At 39.6% G+C, this 20718-nt stretch overlaps 1 protein-coding gene across 1 annotated transcript in view; it reads right to left on the bottom strand.

The window, feature by feature from the left end:
• Nucleotides 1-1422: 1422 nt before the first annotated feature.
• Nucleotides 1423-20718, bottom strand: part of nxph1 (neurexophilin 1) — a gene marked incomplete at its 3' end in the record, with an annotated part of 40844 nt that continues 21548 nt past the window's right edge. Inside the window, exon 2 of the mRNA XM_083981918.1 lies at nucleotides 1423-2160. Within this exon, the coding sequence (XP_083838044.1) occupies nucleotides 1423-2160 (738 nt within the window). The remainder of the gene's footprint in view (nucleotides 2161-20718) is intronic.

Raw genomic sequence — 20718 nt, forward strand, 5'->3', positions numbered from 1 at the left:
CATTGATGGTGGAGTTATAGTGCATTAAGTATTCATGGGGTCGATATTTGCCGTGCCGTCCCTGGTGTCATTATGTCTGTGTGATCTAATCTCTTCCTGGTGTTGTAGCCCTATTTCTTTCTCCTTCTTCCACAGTATAAACTTTAACATTCCTGACTAATAAGGACAAAGCTCACAATAAGAACTGCAATGTACCAACATTCAGTTGATAAAATTTAATTCATATGTACATTTCCAACCCCCAACCCTTTATCCCCCCCCTCCTTACATTAAAGAAAATTTCAGTGAATACTTTTAATATATTTAGTGAGTTTTACAGCTTATGTACAAGATTGCCATTTTCATGAAATTCACATCTAGGGCACGAGCAGAACGAACAAGCATAAATGGAGTGAACAAGAGGACATAGCGGGAAGGGGAACACAGGTCATGGGGGCATGTATAGAAGCAGCGCATTTGGGATAAACTATGTACAATACAAACCATTCATACAAATTAGGCTCTAAGATATAGAATACAATACATTACATTTGATATATTAAGTGACAATGAGCAAGCCCCATCTCCCTGAACAAACCACTGATCAATAAGTCAGGTAAACAGACATTCAGTCCACCAAGAATGAAGCAATTACCCAACAAACTCAACATGTCTGCACTAGCAGAGGAGTGAAAGTGTTACAGTATCTGAGTGCGTTACTACATTTTCTCTCCTGAATGAGACTTGCCTGAGGGAGATGTCTGTTCAGTCCAAGCTCACCCCTTGATAGATAAAAACCACCTCACATTTCTAAAAGCATCAGACTCACATTTAAATCTCCACTGTCTTCTTCAGATGCCTTGCAAGTTTTGGGAAAAAACATCTGAGCTAGCTAAGTTTTTTTAATTTTTTTTTTTTTTTTATCTTTTCAAATGAGGAGTTAATAGTGTTTTCTAGTTATGCGGGATGAACTGCAGCACGTAAACAGCACAGCAGGGGCAAACAGTCAATATGTTGTTGTCCAGAGAAATGTGCGTTCTATATGGAGGAAGAAAACAAAGTTATGGACATCTAGTTTGATAAGGAGAGCAAACAAAGATTACGTGAACAAGAATGGGCTGTTTCATATATTTGTCAATTTATCTCTACTTGGTTTTAACAGGGATAAAACATAATTCAGTGACAAATGTCTAACTGATAACAATTATAGTAGAGTTTTTCAGGTCAGGGTTAAGGATACTTTGTTGACATACCTTCCATTAAAAACAGTTAAATTCCATGAAAATTCATAATGTTATACTCGGGGAAAAACATTTTGGATGGCTGACCAGCTGGTGTGGACGTGTTTAGGGACATAATTGCAAACATACACATTCTCTGGAATGGGTAGATGCCCCAGTCTGTGTATTGCTTGTCCATGGTGAAAATGAATGTGTGGGACTGTCACCCAGAGGGGAAGTAGGGTGTTTCACTGTGGTAGTTGTAGTCCGGGCACACTTTCTGCACCAGTTTGTAGTCGGTGCTGTAGAATGAGATGAAGATGCAGATGACTTTGAAAGGCTTGGAGCAGAGCCAGGAAACATGGCTCTGAGTCTGCTCCTGGTAGCAGGTCTTGGATGGGTCGAAGTTGCAGAGGGTGTTCTTGGCACCTTTCTCCACCTTCTCATACTCAATACGGCAGTTGAAGGACTTTGAGTCCTTCGCATCGATGACAGACTGCTGTGACGCCACATCAAACTCCACTATCTTGGTGGGCGGGACCAAGCTAACGGACACGTTGCCCTGACCCGTGGAGTTGTGGCGGAAGTATACACTGAAGGTGCCGTTCCCGTGATCCACAATCTTACCAGTGATCAGCAAGTTGAGTTTGACCGTCTTGATGTTGGAGTGGAAGTCCCCCCAGCCGAACATCTTCTTGAATTTTCCCGTCTTAACCATTGGCCGCCGTTTAGCCCGCGGCCGTGAGTCCTGCAGGTCTGTGGAGTTCCTCAGCCAGTCCCACAGGTCCTGCTCCGAGTAGGGCTCTGGAGTGTCATAGTGAAGGTCCAAGGCTGTGCTGTTTTCTTTACCATGCAGAGTCTGTGACAGCAGCCTACTGATTGACATATCCTTACTGCTTTCTGTCCATATATGCTTTAGCGTAGATTTGGGGCTTCCCGACTTGACATGGGCACCTGTAACCTGGGGAAGAGAGAAAAAAACATCATCAGCTGAGAAATAATATGTTTCACATGGTTGGCTACAAGTTCCCTTAGGTCTGCTGCCAGCTTTGTTCAACCTTTTAGGCATGACCTGATCATTTGCAAAAGTGTTTTATTAGTGAAATTTGTGTAACTTAATTCAATTGATTAATGAATTCTAATAACATCTTTTGGTTAGAGCCAAGTTGATCATGAAACATGCAAGCATAACCATTCACAATCAGTAGAGAATGAAGATATCAAAAATCTGTGCTCACTGAATGGATATTTGCTCTATTTAAATGTATACTTCAGTAGATAAGATGAGGTGCATCAGTGCAACATTAAAAAAAACAGAGGAATGGGTACTATGTCATCTACTTATGTAGGATAAATACATATCAGGGTGGTCAGTTCTATATGTTCAATGTGAAGGTGTTATATATATTTTTTAAAGACGTAATATTGTGTTATATTTACTTACACAAGAACATGATTCTACAGTGGGTGAAATTAAGTATCACAAGACATTACTCATTTTTAACATCTAAAGCACTGACTTTCACGCCATGACCAATAAATGCCATGGGAGTCTGAGTTGAATAAGTTTACATTTCAAATCCTGATAGGAGTTGAAACCCAGGAGTTACAGTGCAACAAGCTGATCTACAAAGAGATTACAGCAATCCAAATAAAACAAATTGGTACCATGCCATCATGGCCACCGTGCTGGCTCACACAGATAAAAGCAGTGGCTGTTCAGCAGGGAAAGACCAAGACTATTAACTTAAAAGTGCCCCTTGGACTGATGATTGATGAAGCCTTGGGTTTTCACAGCGTAGTACCAATGAGTGCAATTAGATCAATGTAGGTCCTACTGGAACAATGTGGTGTTGATTGTCTGATTTCTACTGTAAGGTGTGACAACAGATTTGTCTTTCTCAGATTTTCGAATTTCTGCGGTTTCCCCATCAATAAGTGGAAAATAAGGTTTCACTACCAATCACCTGTCCCTTTGAATTAAGTTCCCTCACATGTCTCTGCAGGACCATAGAGACATACAGTAGCCCACAGTCTCCTTTAGGTTTAAGAGAATATTTATAAGCTGCTGTAAAGTATGTCACAGCAATTACTGCAATTAGATATATATAGTTCCTCCTTTGTCTCAGATTAGTATAGTTCAGTATATTTGGCCCTGTTCATGTTGGACCTGTATTAATATGTGTCTTCACTGATCAGGGTCACATGTGTTCAGCATTAAGAATGTTCACACCTGGATTTAGAGAGTACCTAGGTTGGTTCGTGAACAAACGACACAACATTCAAACTGGGCCCCTCCTCTCAGGGTTAGGGTCATGCAAGGACATGGATGGATGGAAGGTGATTTATAAAGAATCGGAATCTGTCTGATGTTACTTGAAAAAATGTAGACAACAATTAGCAATCATAATATAAAAGTAATCATCAAAAGATGCCAGACCAAAGTGAAGTGCAAAGATGAATAGACATCATTAAGCTTTGGTTTTCACAGGTACCAATGCATGAATTCATTTGTTATGTGCAACATTAGAAGGATATTCATCATCCAGACCTAATTGTACACTGTGTGGACTGTTGAATAACAAACCTCACCCCTGGAGAATATGTTATACGTTCGACATGAAGAAAATCAGAAGTGAAGAAACAAACTAGCTGATTGAAGTTAACAGCCCACTCATTGGAGCTGAAGAGGATCTCAGGGGATCTATCTGTGGCTTGGAGCTTAAAACTCAGAGAGCACTTGGCTGTCTGAGGCAGACACACTCAGCAATCATCTCCTATTGAAACAGGTAAGGTGCCCTTCCTATACAGAAGAATATCGGTGTGGTAGAGACAGGATTACATTGGAATGGATTTATGATAATGTGACTGCTTATGAAGAAGATCTGGAAAAGTCTCTTTTCTCATAATGCATTCAATAGAATGTATTAAAAAATGAACATAAAATACAAGACAAAATGCCAGGGATGCAGATGGAATCTTCTTTCTCTCTCTCTTTTAATCCTCATAGAAATTCAGATTGTGCAGACAGCTGTAGAACGTGACATAAAAATTATGGTATATGCCAACAGTAAGAACTTCTTTATTTTCAACCGATGAAGGACTGCATCTTATTCCATACTGACATTAATCACTCTCATTCTAATCTGCAAAAGATGTAGCGGGGTAAAAGACATAAGACTAAAATATTATATTATATTATATTATATTATATTATATTATATTATATTATATTATATTATACAGGGACACAGAGTCAGAGTGGACCATGTTCAGAGGCTCCATTGCAGAATCATCTGTTGTGAGTTGTGGCCTCAGGTTTGTTGGTGTCTGTCGAGGTGGCGACCAGAGAACCTGCTGGCGGACAGTGAAGAAGCCAACAAGTTGAAGAAAGAGGCCTTTAAGATGTGGTTGGACCAGGGCATGGGATTTTGCCCAGCCAGCACATTGTAGACTTGGAGAAGGCTTATGTACCCTGCAGGACTCTGAATCTGTGGGGGCACCTACGCTGTCAGACTCAATGCAACAAGCCATTTGGTCTCTGTACTAAAGTGAGAGGTGTGTCTGCATCCTCAGCACAAAATCAAATATATTCCCAGTGAGGCTTGGATTCTGCCAAGGTTGTCTCATGTCCCAAATCCTGTTTGTGGTATTCATGGACAGGATCTCAAGGTGCAGCAGAGGAGGGGAGTGTGTCCCTTTGGGAGCTTCAGAATTGTGTCTGTGCTATTTGCAGATGATGTGGTGCTATTGGTTTCCCTTGTCTGTATACAACATCTATTGCACGCCTGCCCGTCCTGGGTAAAGGATCTCTTCGCTGTTGCTCATTCTGAGGTTTCTACCCTTTTTTCCCCTTGAGAGTTTTCCCCCTAGTGGATGTGAAGGTCTAAGGGCAGAGGATGTTGTTATGATGCTGTGTAAAGCCCTTTGAGAGAAACTGTTTGCAAAAATTGGCTATACAAATACATTTTAATGCCTTGCCTTGCCTATAGGCTCAGCAGAATGAGACCTCCAGTTTGCAGTCAAGTACCAGCACCATGGCTCCTTCCACCACCAGTTGGAAACAACAGAAGACCTGAGCTTTTGTGAAAAGAATTCCCATAACTAACAGAGTCATGTAAACAAGTTTTTTTCTTCAGAAAAAGGATTATTGAAGAGCATGTAACACATTATTAGTATTAACAGATTATTCAATAATCATTTGTTTAGTGTGAATGTAAACGCACATGCTGATTCTGATTCTAAGTCAACACAGAAGTAGTAGCAGTCGCGATTGTTTTTTGAGAGTTGACAGCACATAGATCGTAACAATAACCACAAGGATTTAGAATTTGAATAATTTGAAAATGATTTGTAAAACAGAGCTTTTTATGTGTGTTTGGTTGCTGCTTCTTTTGCAGCAGTGAAGTTAAAAGCACCATCACCTTGTGAGGAGGAGCTTCTCTTGGGTACACTGAGACTCCAGGCCTGACCATCTCTTTTCACTGTTCTTAGCTGTTCCTAGGTCTGGTCTTTCTGTCTCCTTTGACGAATGACATCATTTCCATAAACACTTTCTTCCTTCCTCATGAAGATTTCATCATTTAAAAACGGAGCCATCAAAGACTATCAGTCATCCCTAGACTCAAAGGACTCTGGAGGTCGAAGCATGTCGCCCTCATCTCCTCTCACCACTGTACCAAAGTTATCATCCAACCCATCCTGCTCCACTTTTCCATCTGATTCTTCAACATGCTCTCTGTTACAAACTGTGCCAGACTCATACTGCCCACACCCAACCTCTCAGAGTAAAACTATAGGTCCACCCGACACACTGCAGCTGTCTGGTTGAAGGCACAGCTCCCTAAGCTGCAGAAGGGCTGGCTCTGGTCGGAGCCTGGTTCCCTCAGCTTAGAAGGCCTAAAGAAGACGTCCCGCCAAAGGACGCTTAAATCCTGTTTCCTTCTGTTGTCTGATGTTCTTTTCTGCCCGTTGATATTATGTGTTGTATGTTGTCTGCTCTGCACTATAGATGCTCTAACACTGTCTATTTCTCGTGATGGCTATGATGTTCACTCTTACTGCTGTGGAAAAGCCATTCCCCCTTGTGGACAATACAGTCTAACTAAGGTTTCAGCAGCTGACTTTAATACAAGTGGGGGATCACTGGTGTCTTGCTGCACTCAAGAATGATTCAGTTTCCATTGTTCTCTTCTCTGAGCCATAACCACCATGCGTATTGGGAGCGAGGTAGCAGGCAGACAACCAATCCACTGTGAGGCAGAGGGGGTGTCATAACTTAAAAATTGAATTAATAATTTGGTAACACTTTACTTGGCACCTATCTCTATAACACATTATAACCATACTTATAATGAGTTATAATGCAGTTATAGCACTGTATAACTATAGTTATAAACACTCATAAATGATCATAATGCTTTATAACAATAAGCATAACACACTATAAAGCATTTAATCTTGACTTATAAGGTCAGGTATTATAATACGTTATAATTGTTAGTAACTCGCTGACAATGCCCACATTTATAATGCATTATAAACATAGTTATAATGTGTTATAATTGGCTTATAAACTATCATTATAATCACTCATAAATCACATAAGACTTTATAACAACAAGCATAACACATTATAGAGCATTATAACTGTATTATAATACTAAGACCTTATAAGCCATTATAAAATGCTCTATGATGTCTTATGCTTATTGTTATAAAGCCTTATACTAATTAATGAGTGTTTATAATGATATTTATACATGTTTATAAGCCAATTATAACACATAACTATATTTATAATGCATTATCGATGTGGGCCTTGTCAGTGCGTTACTAACAATTATAACCTATTATATTACCTGACCTTATAAGTCGTGATAAAATGCTTTTTAGTGTGTTATGATTATTGTTATGATAATTTATGAGTGTTTATTTATAATTGTAGTTATACAGTGCTATAACTGCATTATAACTCATTATAAGTATGGTTATAATGTGTTATAGAGATAGGCATCAAGTAAAGTGTTACCAATAATTTTCTTAAGGTTCATATTTAAGCACATAATTCAAAGGAAACGTAGAGAAAGGATTTCCGACAGTCATGATTTAAATGTATATTTTTTTGCAAGACTGGTCATATGGTCCTGGCTTCACCCTGTAAAATGTCTATATAATAATATGTATTTGGTGGTCTACAAATACAAATATATAAAAACATATTTATTTGTTTCATTTTAGTTGATTTGATAGCAGCAGATAAGCTCAAATATCATCCAGTACTTCCAGTGGGTTTGCTGGATCCTGCCAGCTGTAGTACACTCACCTAAGGGAACGGTACATCTGATAAACCTGGCCAGCTCTGTGACCAGCACGGCAGCCAGCGCAGGCCCTGTAGATACCTGACTAACAGCCAGAAAGCCAGTTGGTTGCCTCCAGGCATGGAGGACTGCTGAGCAAGTCAAGCAGGACTGTCCCTGTCTGTGCTGTTCAGTCCAGATATGACTTAATTGCTTGTAAATGCTGGTGTGATTCAGACTTCAGATCCTCAGTCTGTTGGTGATTCATGCATTAACCAGACATGAAAACCCATAAAAGCTGTATGATGGTTTACAGTGCTGTGAGCTGAATTTTATTTGTTGTGTGTGTCACAAGGGCACTTTTTACACACACATACGTATATGTATTGTATGTGTGGGGAACCTGTTACAGATTGTAAAAAATTAATGTATTTATAAATTCCGCAGCAGATGGAGTTTCTATCTGAACTTGGATGGGAGACAGAGAGACACTCCTGCCACTCCATGTCTCACTTCTTCTGTGACAGTGATGTTTTACCTCATGTATAATGTCATATATCCATATCTACTTTATTGAATGATCCCTTCAATGGCCAAAAGTGGGACTGAAATATCCATCTGCCCATGTTTTACTGATTGAACATGTGACTGTTTCAGTGGAGTCAAAAGTCAAGTCAAAAGTCGTCTCCATGGTATCAGTTGGGTTTGTGTTTGTCATAGATTTCATTTGGTTTAAATTCCTCCTCTTTGCTATAGCTCCTGCCTTTCCCTAATTTTTTTCTTTAGTTCTGTCTGAATATTCCTCATTTCAACAAGGCTCCCACTCTTAAATGCATTCTTATCTCAGCAACAGTATGCGCCGAGCTGCTTCTGTGCAGGTTTATGCATTTTACCCTTGTACTGTAGGTAGCCTGAATGCCTGGAGGTATGTAATGATGGTTTCTCCTTTCAGCTTCCTATTCCCACTCATAAATTAAGCAGAAATATGAAATTGCTCTCGGGATTTGGCAATTCCGGATTTGACAGGGCCGGCAGGTACAGCTTTCCACAGGTTGTGAACTATACAGCTTCTTATCAAACACTTCTTGTCATTTTCTTCCCTGGCTGCAAACAAGCAGCATCCCTCCTTTTCCTTTGCCTTCTGTATTTGCAGTTATAAAGACAAGGGTATGAACATTTAATATTCCCTGGATGAAAACCCTGCACTTAAAGCCCCTTTACTCTAAACTCTATTTATTGGGATGAGAGGCTCAGAGCAGCTGTAACACTGTAACACTGAGTAGAATGGAACAGTTTGCAGAATGACTCACAATAAATAATGACATTAAACAATGCTGAAGAAACACTGAGCACAACCACACTTACAGTATTTCTGTTTATGAAATGTACAATTGGTGTCGTTGAAAACTATATCTATCTATATATTTATATATTTATGTTAAAGTTAGTTAAATGATGAGTCTCATCTTATTTTATATTTGTAATTGGATCACAGAGAAACATGTGCATAGTCAAGGGAATGTGCGAAATAATCTGTACTTTTAAATACCAACTGACATGGTTTTTGTGTGTATCCATCATTTACGCATTTGGCAGTGGTGTTTGAATTACCCACAATGCAACTCCTCATAACAGCCATAATTCAATCAGAGATTGGACTGTAGCCACACTCCTGAAAATCTTAGCAGAAGAATCAGACTCCGACTGTGAGTGAGCGGTGGGCCGTCGGCATTATGAAGAACAAGTCCCTGATTCACATCCACTTTTACACAGTCTACTCTTGTTACTAATTACACGCAAATCACATTACAAACATCACACACATACCCACACACACAGAGTTACCGTCTAAACTGCTGGCCTGCTTATTTTACTTTCAGGATTTTGGCAGTAGGGTAATATCTGCATCATATAATTATGTCAGACTATTGTAGATGCTCCGTATGTAGACCTAGTGCAATTATTTTCTAACAGTTGGTCCAACCCATGGCACAGCAGTCTTTGTGGACATTTGAACACATTCAAACCATATTATAATTATGTGTCATCATACTTACTGTATGTTTCATTCATAAGACCGCTGTCAAATTTGGACCATATACGATGGTGGATATGTTATGTGGAATTTTTTTTGAAAAAGTAAATTAACCTATAAAAACATGGGATAACGCTTTGATTGCCCAATACCTGGGAACAAGTGTTTAATGTTGTATGCAACAACAGTAGACACAGTTATAAATATTTTCAACCTGAGTGTAATGTTGCTATGAATGACCAACAGGCTTCCAGATGTGCAGCTCTGACACAACAAATGAGAACATGGACATTTTCAATTTGGCAGCCTGTCTTTAGATTTTAAACAACTGTATGAAATACACCAAGTCCTCAAAACCTAAACAAACTAAAAAATAAAAACAGGTCATGTAACACTTCATGTGTTTGATTAACCCATCACCTTTTTAATGTGGACTTTACCATTATATACAGTACCACCACTACACTCTGCTTCTGTCATATGGTCACTAGATATCATCTTAAAAGAAATAAAAACATATGGGTTTGGTTTTTACTGGAGGACATTCTCAATAAATAAGGTTTAATTAATTTCTGATTTTATTCCTGACAAAAAAATGACAGTAAAATGCTGCTGTCTCCCCATGCAGCAAATGGTTTTAAATGTATTTATATGATTGTGTCTGTGTCATATTCAGTTTCACTCAACGTGTGATCTGTTGTATATGTATGCTGTTATGATGTGACTGTGACATCAGCATGTCATTTGCATTTGTGCTGCAGAATGCATCACAGATGAAAAATGAACGAGATGCCAAATCTCTACTGTACATCATGCAGTGCGTCTCATGAAGGTAATGTCTCTGCTCTAACCCATTAACATGTGCGCTGAAATGAAAAACAAGATGTTCCCTGTGTGGTGCACACTCGACGCAACCCATGTGTTCCAGACCTTGCGGTTCATACTTTGCACTCGCCTCACAGGCAGCACAGACGTGATTCCTCAGTAAGAGGCTGTCAGTGTAAACAGTGTTTCCTATCATGTTGAACTGGCGACAGAGTGAGTATACAGTTAAATACAGCTCAATCTGCAGACTTTAGCTCCTACTTTCAAAAACCTGTTTAACACTTTTTGACGCAGGAGGTTTGTGATATTTTCCCACAGACACACACGTTTGAATATGTATTTTGACTTTTCCAGTATCTCATGCGTTACACTTTTCAGGCCGTATGAAAATCATTATCATTATCATCTTAGATCATGAAGCTGTTAGCTGCAAAGCTAATAATTCTGGTGTGTATTTACATAGTAAATAAACAAAATAATTATATGCATGCTGTATTGTGTGTAACACAAATCATTTTTACAGTAGTAATAAACAATATGTATGTTATAATAACTCAAAATCCATTTTAATAGTCAGTATGAATTTCTGAGGTCTCCTGACTTCACCTCTCCAGCTGCTGATATACTTCTTGGACCAATTACACTGTTGTGTTAAATTACATTCATGAGCTTAAATTTACTGTGTACTGCACTAATAGGTTATAATGAGTCATTTCATTTGTGCAGAGGTTAATTTAAGTGATTGCAATAAAACTAGAGGATTTTGCTGTTTAGATCATCAAAAGTCCAACAGTATCCTGGTATGGGCTCAATCAAACACAATGTACATCATATACAGTAGACACTAACCCGCTGTCTGTAGCAGAAATAATCATTCAAAGAAAACTAGAGACGATAAAAGGATTTGAACCAAAGTGCAAAAGAAACACACACGAGCATGCTCTAAAAGCAGGATACCTCCAAACTACAGCAGTGGTCATTCAAAAGTCTGCATGGCAGAAGTTAGGAGTCATATCCACAGGCTCTGAGAATGAACAAGGTGCACCTTAAGGCTCCCATGCAGCACCAGTGCCATTCTCGTGTGTGTGGTACAGTTTAACACTGGGTAGCCATAGCAGTATCACCTCCATAAGTCCTGAAATTGCAAGTGTATGAGTGGAAAATACAGTTGATCATTTCTTGACCAGCACCTGTCGTTTGTATTTCAGAAGCTCATCCATACAGATTGACTGTAGTGCTCTCACCTGTGATATCTTTATAAGAAATCAAGATTCCTGTTTCATTTGTTCTTGTAATTAACTTTTCTGCTTCTGCTGAACGCACAGGTATTATTAATGTGACCATGTTATTGCCAACAGCCGCAGAGTGAGACAATAAATCAAATCACAACACTTGCATTTCGATCCATGTTGTATTGTGCTCTCTGTGGTAATTTGCTCCTCGTTGAGTGGAGGAGGAAATGGCCTGAGAGCGCAGATTGTATTAATTCATAATACACACTGTAGCGGTTAACAAAAGCAGATACCAAAGTAACTGATGCCCAGTGAACCTTATACTGTACTGTACTAGACTGGACTGGACTGGACTGGACTGTATCATACTGCACACCACAGCCAAAATAAAATGCTGGGAAGGAGGGCCTGATAATGTGTTGCCCAAAAGAAGACCTGTGAAAGTCAGAGAATCCAAACAGAATGGAGGAGGAGAAAGAGAGGAACACATGGGGCACTTATGATGTAGGAGGAGGACTGAGGAGGACTGACCCTCAACATGTGGACAATTAACCTTGAGTTCAGCACAAGTACAAGAGTAAAGTGAGCTCTTATAGGCTAAACATTGATAAATGATCATACTTATAGGCCAATATGGCTGTGAGGTTGGAACATGGACATGTACCTACACATCACGGCAGTTTATTGTGACAGCTGGGTCCATCCATCCATCCATCCATCCATCCATCCATCCATCCATCCATCCATCCACTGGTGTTACCGAGACACAGAGGAAAACTACCTTCTACCAATTCCAGAACACGTGCTTCAACTGGTAGCAGCAAAGTCTGGTAGCTCTGAGTTTTTACTCCACCTTTGTTTTATTTTCGTTGTGTTTCTGAATAATCAACCATGTGTGCTGTCAGACAGACATGCTATGTGTGGGCTTATTGGTTGCCCCAGTCAGCATGAGTCATGGTTGGTAAAAACTTTACAAGGCTGTCTTTGGTCATGTCAAATATTGAATAAAATATTGTGCTGCATGACTGGCTTCACTCTCCAGTTAACTTTACAACGTGCAACTTTACAAGTGTACATCATCAGTCACTTGTCAACAGAGTGCATGCTAGGTGGAACATTATTACAGACTAAGCTAATCATGAGTGGCAGCAGTTATAAGCATAAAATGTGTGACAATGAGTGACAAAGCGCAAAGACAAAGAAAAAAGGGAGTAGGAAAAGCCAAATTACAAAAACTGGACACATTTTGTTCATCCTCTTGAAGAACAATGAACTGATGACATTGTTGTTGGCAGTGATTCAGGCCCGCCAATACTGGCAGCACGGTCAGGGAGCCAGATCTACAGGTAGCAATTCTAACAATCACTGACACTATAAACAAGGTGTGAGTTAGTTGTAAACTGGTTGTTATTGTACTAGCTTATATCCCATTCTTTCTTTCTCTGCTGTAAAGTGGTGATTTTAGGGACTCAGCAGTTGCTAGTTGCTCCAGGATAGAGCCAGATCGGGTGCCTGACCAACTCCTCACCCGCGCTGGACACTGGAAATGAAAGCAGCAGGTCTCGTCACGCTACAGGTGACACACAGACCACGGATGATGAAAACCTTTCTCTGGAGTGTTTTCCAACTGAAAACATCCAGGGCACCAACATTAAAATATATATCCTTAAGATGAAGTTATTACACCTCTACCACTAAAGTTGGGATGAAACTTCCCCACAGTTGAATGTGCTATTCTCCCAAATTAGACTGCTGTTACTGTGAGCCTTGCTGGCTTTTTTCCAACTGAAATGCCACATATTACAACAATGCATGGGTAAATGTAAAATAAGAGACTGGAAACATCTTTCCACCAAAACCGGGGTAGCATGAATCCACACCAATACATCTTGGTGCATAGTCTACGAGCAGTGGAAACTCAACAGCACGGAATGGAGAGGAGTGTGTGTGTTGCAGCCTTGTTGTGGAGACAGGTCGTGAAGCGCATTGTAAATGTAACTCTCACTCTGGCTTCATGCAACTTGGCATTCAGGGGGCACAGGAAGGTGCTAGGTAAGGGAAATGCTGGCAATTTTTTGTCAATAATCGAATCATAAGCTCGATCCTGTTTTGAAAGAGCTAATCAACCGACCAGAAGGGTCAGTGAAATACCTAAATCACCAGAGATTATTTACATACAGGGCCTTTGCATAGGGGGGAAGGGTGATTACAATTCTAGGGGCCCTTAGTCCAGCAGGGCCCCCAACAACCCCCAGTATTCTTATCTTTTTTTGACTAAATTATTCTGCGTATAACCCTGACTAAAATTCAAACAAATGCTGCATCAGCATCAAAACAAAGCCACAAAACATGTAATATTCATGAAATATGGTTTATTTTCCAAGCAATAACCCCCTACTTTCCTATAAAAATGATTTAGTCCATGCTAGAGCAGCTCCCCACAAACTAATAATAATAATTGGGTATATTGCATCAGGCACTGTCAAGAACAAAGAGTAACAGAAAAGTGCATGATAATAAACAATAAAATAATACATAGTCTAAGAAAAAAGTGGCGAGGAAAAGTCAGGGGGCAGGGGCCCACTTTAATGTTCTTTCAGGGGGACCAGAATTCCCAGCAACGGCCCTGTTTACATATTATTTACATACAACACCTTAAAGCTGCCATAATTAACGAAATAAACGAAGCCCCGTTTTATTCCATTATCATAGAAACAACGCAAGAAGTGTCAAATATAGACCAGCTAAACCAGCAGGTTTACCATGTATCATGCAGGGTGGCGAACACTGCTAGTTTTGTACAGCGCAACAGCTTTCCAGAATGTCAGGCACTATTCAATGCAATAAATAATCACAACAACCGCTATTCAATGCAACTATCTGAATCAGCACATAGGCCTACATTTATATGGATGGTCCCGTCACATCTGACGTCAGATCAAACGTGTAATGGAAACAAAAATGTTGAGATTACAATTTGACCTCAGAATTTTTTTTTTCTTCAAAATGTTAATCTGTAAAATATCACATTTATTCAATTTCTTTGCGTCTTTTGTCTAAGTAGGAAGTAGGAACACATCTTCTAGTGATATTTCTGAGTGTGGGTCAGACAGGTGACAGGAGTGAGGTCTATTAACACTTGCCCCCCCCCCAGATAAAACGTGTTGTAGACACATCTTAAAACTCTTAAAACAGTTTGTCTCAAAGGTCTTTAATAAATAGTATCATAACAACATCCTCTGTCCTTAGACCCTCACATCAGCTGAAGAAAAACTCCCAAGAAAAAACAGGAGAAAGCTCAGGGTGAGAGACAGAGGAGGGATCATCACCCAGGACAGGCAGACATATTCAGTAGATGCTCTACAGCAAACATTATCCTAGAGGGAGGTGGGCAGCAGCAGTGTGTCTTCATAAAAAGGTTAAAAAGGTTCATGTTTGTCATTGGTTAAAGTTAAAATATGAGGGGGCCCTTTGCCCCTTGGGGGTCTGCATTGGTTGTCATCACAGTGTATGAATGAATTTAGTGTTGAGTTGGACTTTGAATTTGTGAGGTTTTTATAACTTCTTATTTTTTCAGAACCCCTTTGTTTCTTTGCCTTAAAGTGCTGTCAAGAAGATTAGGGTAACACACTGACATAAACAAATCAAACAGGCAGACAGGTAAACTATACAATAGTGTAAAATACATTTTTGAATAATGTGATACTGTTTGGGTCAAATTTCATAGTGCTCACCACAGTGTTTATCTTGTATAGCTTTTGTATGTCTTATGGTTATGAATAGAAATCACTGTGTTTTAACTCTACTCAGTCTGAATATACAGCTGGGTCCTGTAAAATACCTGCTGTTTTCCAGGTGATGAAAGTGTAACTTCAAACTACAGTGCACATTGACAGAAGCTGTGAGACTTAACAGAAAAAAAGACATGATACCAAATGTTTTCAGTGATCTGATCAACTGAAGTCTATGAGAGGGGAAGACTTTTGTGTTTAATACAGATTACAAACTCTCCTCTGATTTGTTCTCCGCTCCGCTACATTGAGCAGCGCATTCAGACAAGAGCAAAGCATTCCAAGGCCGCTAGCGATCCCTTTAAGTGGTCCTCGGAAAGATAAGTCACGAAGCACAGTCCCAAAAGGTTATCAACAGCCGCACAACACTGTATGAGTTCAAACAGCAGCGCTTGGTGCCACACCGCTGCTGAGTGGTGCTCAAGTATCACAGTTTGCCTGTTTTTCCACGTACTGGAACTGGCCGGTGGTCTCGTCAGCAGACTGCCAGATACATCATAAGAACAGTGTATGTGTGGTTGTGTTTCATCTGAGCATTGACATAGAGACAAGAACATTGCACAGAACAAACAGCTTATTGATGACTGCTTGTTCCAAGAGCCGAGCAAATAATGGGTCGAACAATGTCCCCAATAGGTGACATTATAGAAAGATCACATGGTCATTAAAATCAAAGCCGAGTCATTGCCTGGGAAACGATACATGTATTTGTATTGAACCGATTCAGTACAGGATGTTTCATTTATTTAACTTATTACCAGGTAGCACTTTACAACAGTATTCTATTTTCTATTTTATTTTCATATTTTGTACAATGTTACAATAATTACATCTGACTAAAACGTGTCAAGCGAGCCCTAGGGCTAAATCTGGTACAACCATCTTTTCATTGTTTTTTTTTTTCAGTTGACTAATGGTAATGTACACTGTCCTGTTTCAATAAACTAAATAAACAAACAATTGTTGGTTTACAAAAGTTCCTAATAAACAACAAGCTAATTTATATTTTGCATCTTGTTACCATACTGTACCGAAAATGAACCGAACACAGACCTCAAAACCGAGGTACGTATCAAACCATGATTTACTGCAAAAACTCAAAATCTTTCCAGGAATATTTGTCTTATTTCTTGTCAAAATGTCTCATTTCTAGTCAAAACTAATCTCTTTCCACTTTAAATAAGACTCAACACCTAAAAATTGTTTTTACTTTGTGTTGTTTTTAGATAACAACACTTGTTTTTAGATAATTCTCACTGGTTTCAAATTAATTTTCACTTGAAATAAGTAGAAAAATCTGCCAGTGAAAGGAAGTTTTTGGTGCTTGTAATAAGACATTTTCAAATGAAAAAAGACTTGAAATAAGTAAAAAGTGTCTAAAAACAAGCTACGTTTTATGTATGTTTATGTATAAATATACATATTTTAGGTATAATGAGATTTGTTTTGACTAGAAATGACATTTTGACTAGAAATAAGACAAATACTCTTGGTAAGATTTTCAGTTTTTGCAGTGTATGTGTATCATAACGTGTACTGAAAATGTTAAGAACACATGGTAAAGAATGTGTCAGTTTCCAAAATCCCAACTATGTTGAATGTATTATATTAGAGGAATCATTGCTGCAGAGCTCCAGTGCTTCTGGTTCTGGACAGTTAAAAATGTTTGGATCTGCCTGGGCTCACATGAAGAAACAGACTAAATCCACACAAGAACTCAGACCATTCTCCAAGATGCTGGAACAATCAAATATGGGGAATGATCCAGGCTGGGTCTTGTGTGACTTTTCAGTAGAAAAGCATTGCTTAACAAGTGCTGGTTCAGCAGGGAGCAGCACCAGACAAGTTGACTGTGAGTCGACTAATCCACCTCTTATTGTCTTCCTGAGCAGCAGCGGCTGGAGGGGGACACAGGGCACGCAGGAAGCAGAGTGCTTCCCGGCTGAAGAAAAAGGACTTAAGTTTAATTTCATTTGTGCGTATAAGTTTGTGCAGCTGGCGGAGCCCTGACTGAGCGCCAGGAGCTGCACAACTGTTGTGTTTGGAGATAATAGATAGGTCTGTCTGGGCTCTCTGCTGGGGGGAGCCTCTGTGGCCCAAACTGTGCCTCAGAGGGGAACACAGAAATGTCAGGGAGGGAGCAAAAAAAAAAAAAAAAAAGACAGAGGATGATTTCCAGCAGTGGGCCACAGGTTCAACTTGAGTTCTGGCTCCTGCAATTAGGTCTATATGTGCTCTGCCAGGTCCTGCTGGTGTCTGCTGTGCCACACTCACAATCAGGAGTCATTTCTCTTTTTTCTGCCCATTGTAATGAGAAATTTGTTTTTCCTTTAGTGTGTTGTGTAACACTTGGTTTTCCCTTGAACTGTTTTGTGTAACATTTTCTTTAATCAACTCTGTTCCTTTTAAACAAACTGGTCTTATTAAACAAACTACATGTACTGATTAGGCAAATATTGCTTCATCTTCAGAACTTTGAACTGTCTGGATAAATATGTGTACGTGATCATCACTGTATAAAAGATCCGATCCTATCATATTCGGAGTGAACGGATACCAATGTAGATGCCATATTGTTTGTAAGTTCTCCCTGGCTCAATTGCAATAAAATGTCATTTCATAGAAAAATCTTTCATTGCATCACAAATCGGAATAACACTTGCTGAAATGTCCATGAATTTCATTCAACTCCTGTTGTGATGGTTGTTTTGGATGTCTTAGTCCTGTCTTCCTGTTAAGTTTCCCGCCTGTTTGATTACCTAATGTGTTTCACCTGTCTTGATTGCACCACCTGTGTCTTCCCTTTGTCTTTGTCGGGTTGTCTGCCTTTATCCCCTGCCTTGTTTGCTTCCCATGTTCCTGTGTTTCCATGCTATCTTGAGTAATAATAAATCCTTTTGTGTCAACGAACCCTGTACTGTCTGCATTTGGGTCCTTCCCCCTGCAATCCTGACAGACATATGGTTAGAATTATTGTAACCATGGTGAAAAAAGCCAGGTTCAGCACTCTTTGCACTGTACATGTGTTTAAGGAGACACTATGGGTCATATCCCTAAGTTGTAAATAAAGTTGGACGTGGCCTCTGTGACATCACTCACAGGCTTCAGGTGACATGACTCCGCCCCCTAACTCCTGGCCATTCCAGAAATGGACAAAGAGGAGTGTGGAGACGTTCAGCTCATGCCACGGAATGATTGAAACAGAAAGGAGATGGACTCACTTTTGGAACTAAAGACTGGTCGTCAGGAGAGGAGCTGCAGTTTTTGGTTCCTCAGTATTGGCTTCATTATTCAACCTTGGAGTTTGATGCTTGGCTGTATCCAGCCCATGAGTGGCCAGTGGGGAGATTTGGTAGAATTCCCAGGGGGCCTGCTCACCTGTTGGGCTGGTGTTCTGGTCAGAATAATTACATTCTACAGCTGTGGCACTGCAGCACAGCTTCAGGATGGAAATAAATCAAACGGATGCTTCCCCAGTCCAAAACCCCCAAAGCGGGTCGGTCCAAATAGCTCGGCAGTTGTTCTTATGCGATGTGGACACTCTGAGTGAGACAAAGACAGAAAGAGGCCGGGGGGAGCCGAAAAGGCTATGAAAAAAAAATGGGGAGAGGGTGGGCACTGGAGGATGACACAGCAGAATGTAACACATTTACAGACATGTTTCATGAGCCATGAGAGACAGTGATGAGACTGGTCAATAAAATTATATTTTTTTAATTATTTGTTTTATCCCAATATCAGAATTTCACAAACTAAATTAGAGATTTTCATGTAGCACCTCAGTGATCGATAAAAACTCATTTTGTTTATGATAAAATAGAATTGAAATAAGTTATTAGTCTGTATATTTTACAGTTGTTTATATTATAGATTCAAATAAAAATAGGCCTGACAGGTACATCAAAAATAATATTGATGTAGTCTATATATCAGTTTTATTTATACAGCACATTTCACATACTCAGTGCTGCATATAAAAATATCAAGGAGCTGAAATTATAAGGTGGAACATTGGAGCCAGACGTACAGTAGAACTGGAGAGCAGGATCTGTTCTTGCTCTATAAGAACTCAGTCTGTCACAGTCTAACCTGCACTCACCGCTTCCTCCTATGTAATTGGACTGGCATCTAGGTTTGTGTTGACGCTTTCAATCACCCAGTTAAAAAGTCAACGTTCACTGTATTTATCCAGTTTCCTCCACTAGTGTGTGAAAGTTTGTTTTCAGCTCTAACCTGCAAGAAGCATTTTCACATGATTTCCACAAACCAAGTCAATCCTGTCAAACTTCCAATTTCCAGGTTGGGAATGCTTTTTGAGGGTGACTTGCTGATCTCTCAGCTGAGGCAGCAGTAGATGCCTGATTTGAATTTTTCAAAAGAAAAAAACTAAAGAAAGAAAGAGAGAAAACACCATTTTATTTAATATTGTTTCACATCTAATGGATGCATTCTGGCAAAACACAAAAACAGTTCCTACTCCCATTGTCTTGGAGTTTAAATTCAGAATTCTTGCCAGTAAATTCAAAAAGCTAATATGTCCTGAGGTGCCATAAATCACAGCCAGCTTTATTTTGTCAGCACACAGATGGCCCAAATACACAGCTCACCTCAATTAAGAACTGAGGAGGGAAGCTAAAAGAGAGAAGTGTTTGGAGGGCACCTGTTTGCCTGTCATATCTGCAGCTCTTCTGATCAGCGGCTCGGAGCTTCCCCTTGAGTTGTTTCAATGCTGAATTAATGATGGCAAACAAAGCCAAAGCCTCCTCATGGCCCCTTTGTGAGTTCATTCTCTTTCCACTTTGGTCCCTCTCAACTAATCTTCAGTGTCACACTTAATGAGATTTTCAGTTTGTAAAGTAAGTGGAGCAATAACTCCCCCAGCACACGCAGCCATTGCCATTCCAACCACTGCCTCGAATGCTTTTAAGCCACCACTCCTGCACCTTCTGTCTATTCCTCCTCTCAGTAAATGATGCATTATGAGGGATTATTACCCATACACATCACATTAAATTATACACACTGCAAACACACAGCTGAAAATACAGTAACCATAATTTGCAGAATTATCATTTATAATTTAATTATTCCTGACGAGTAGCAAGCGATGAGTCATTAAACATCTTGAGAATGAGGTAAATATGTAAATCCATATTAGCTAGACTGAATGGAATATCTGTTATTTATTTTGCCATCTGTAAAGGCAGTTTTGCTTCACTTAATTAGTGATGAGAAATGGAGTCTTTCAGTCTGCTGAGAGGATCAGCACATTCTGTGTGTACGTATTCATGTTGACAAGGTCCTGTATTCATCCATCATACATACTTGGAAGACTGT

This window comes from Trachurus trachurus (assembly GCF_905171665.1).
Source record: "Trachurus trachurus genome assembly, chromosome: 11".
NCBI lineage: Eukaryota > Metazoa > Chordata > Actinopteri > Carangiformes > Carangidae > Trachurus > Trachurus trachurus.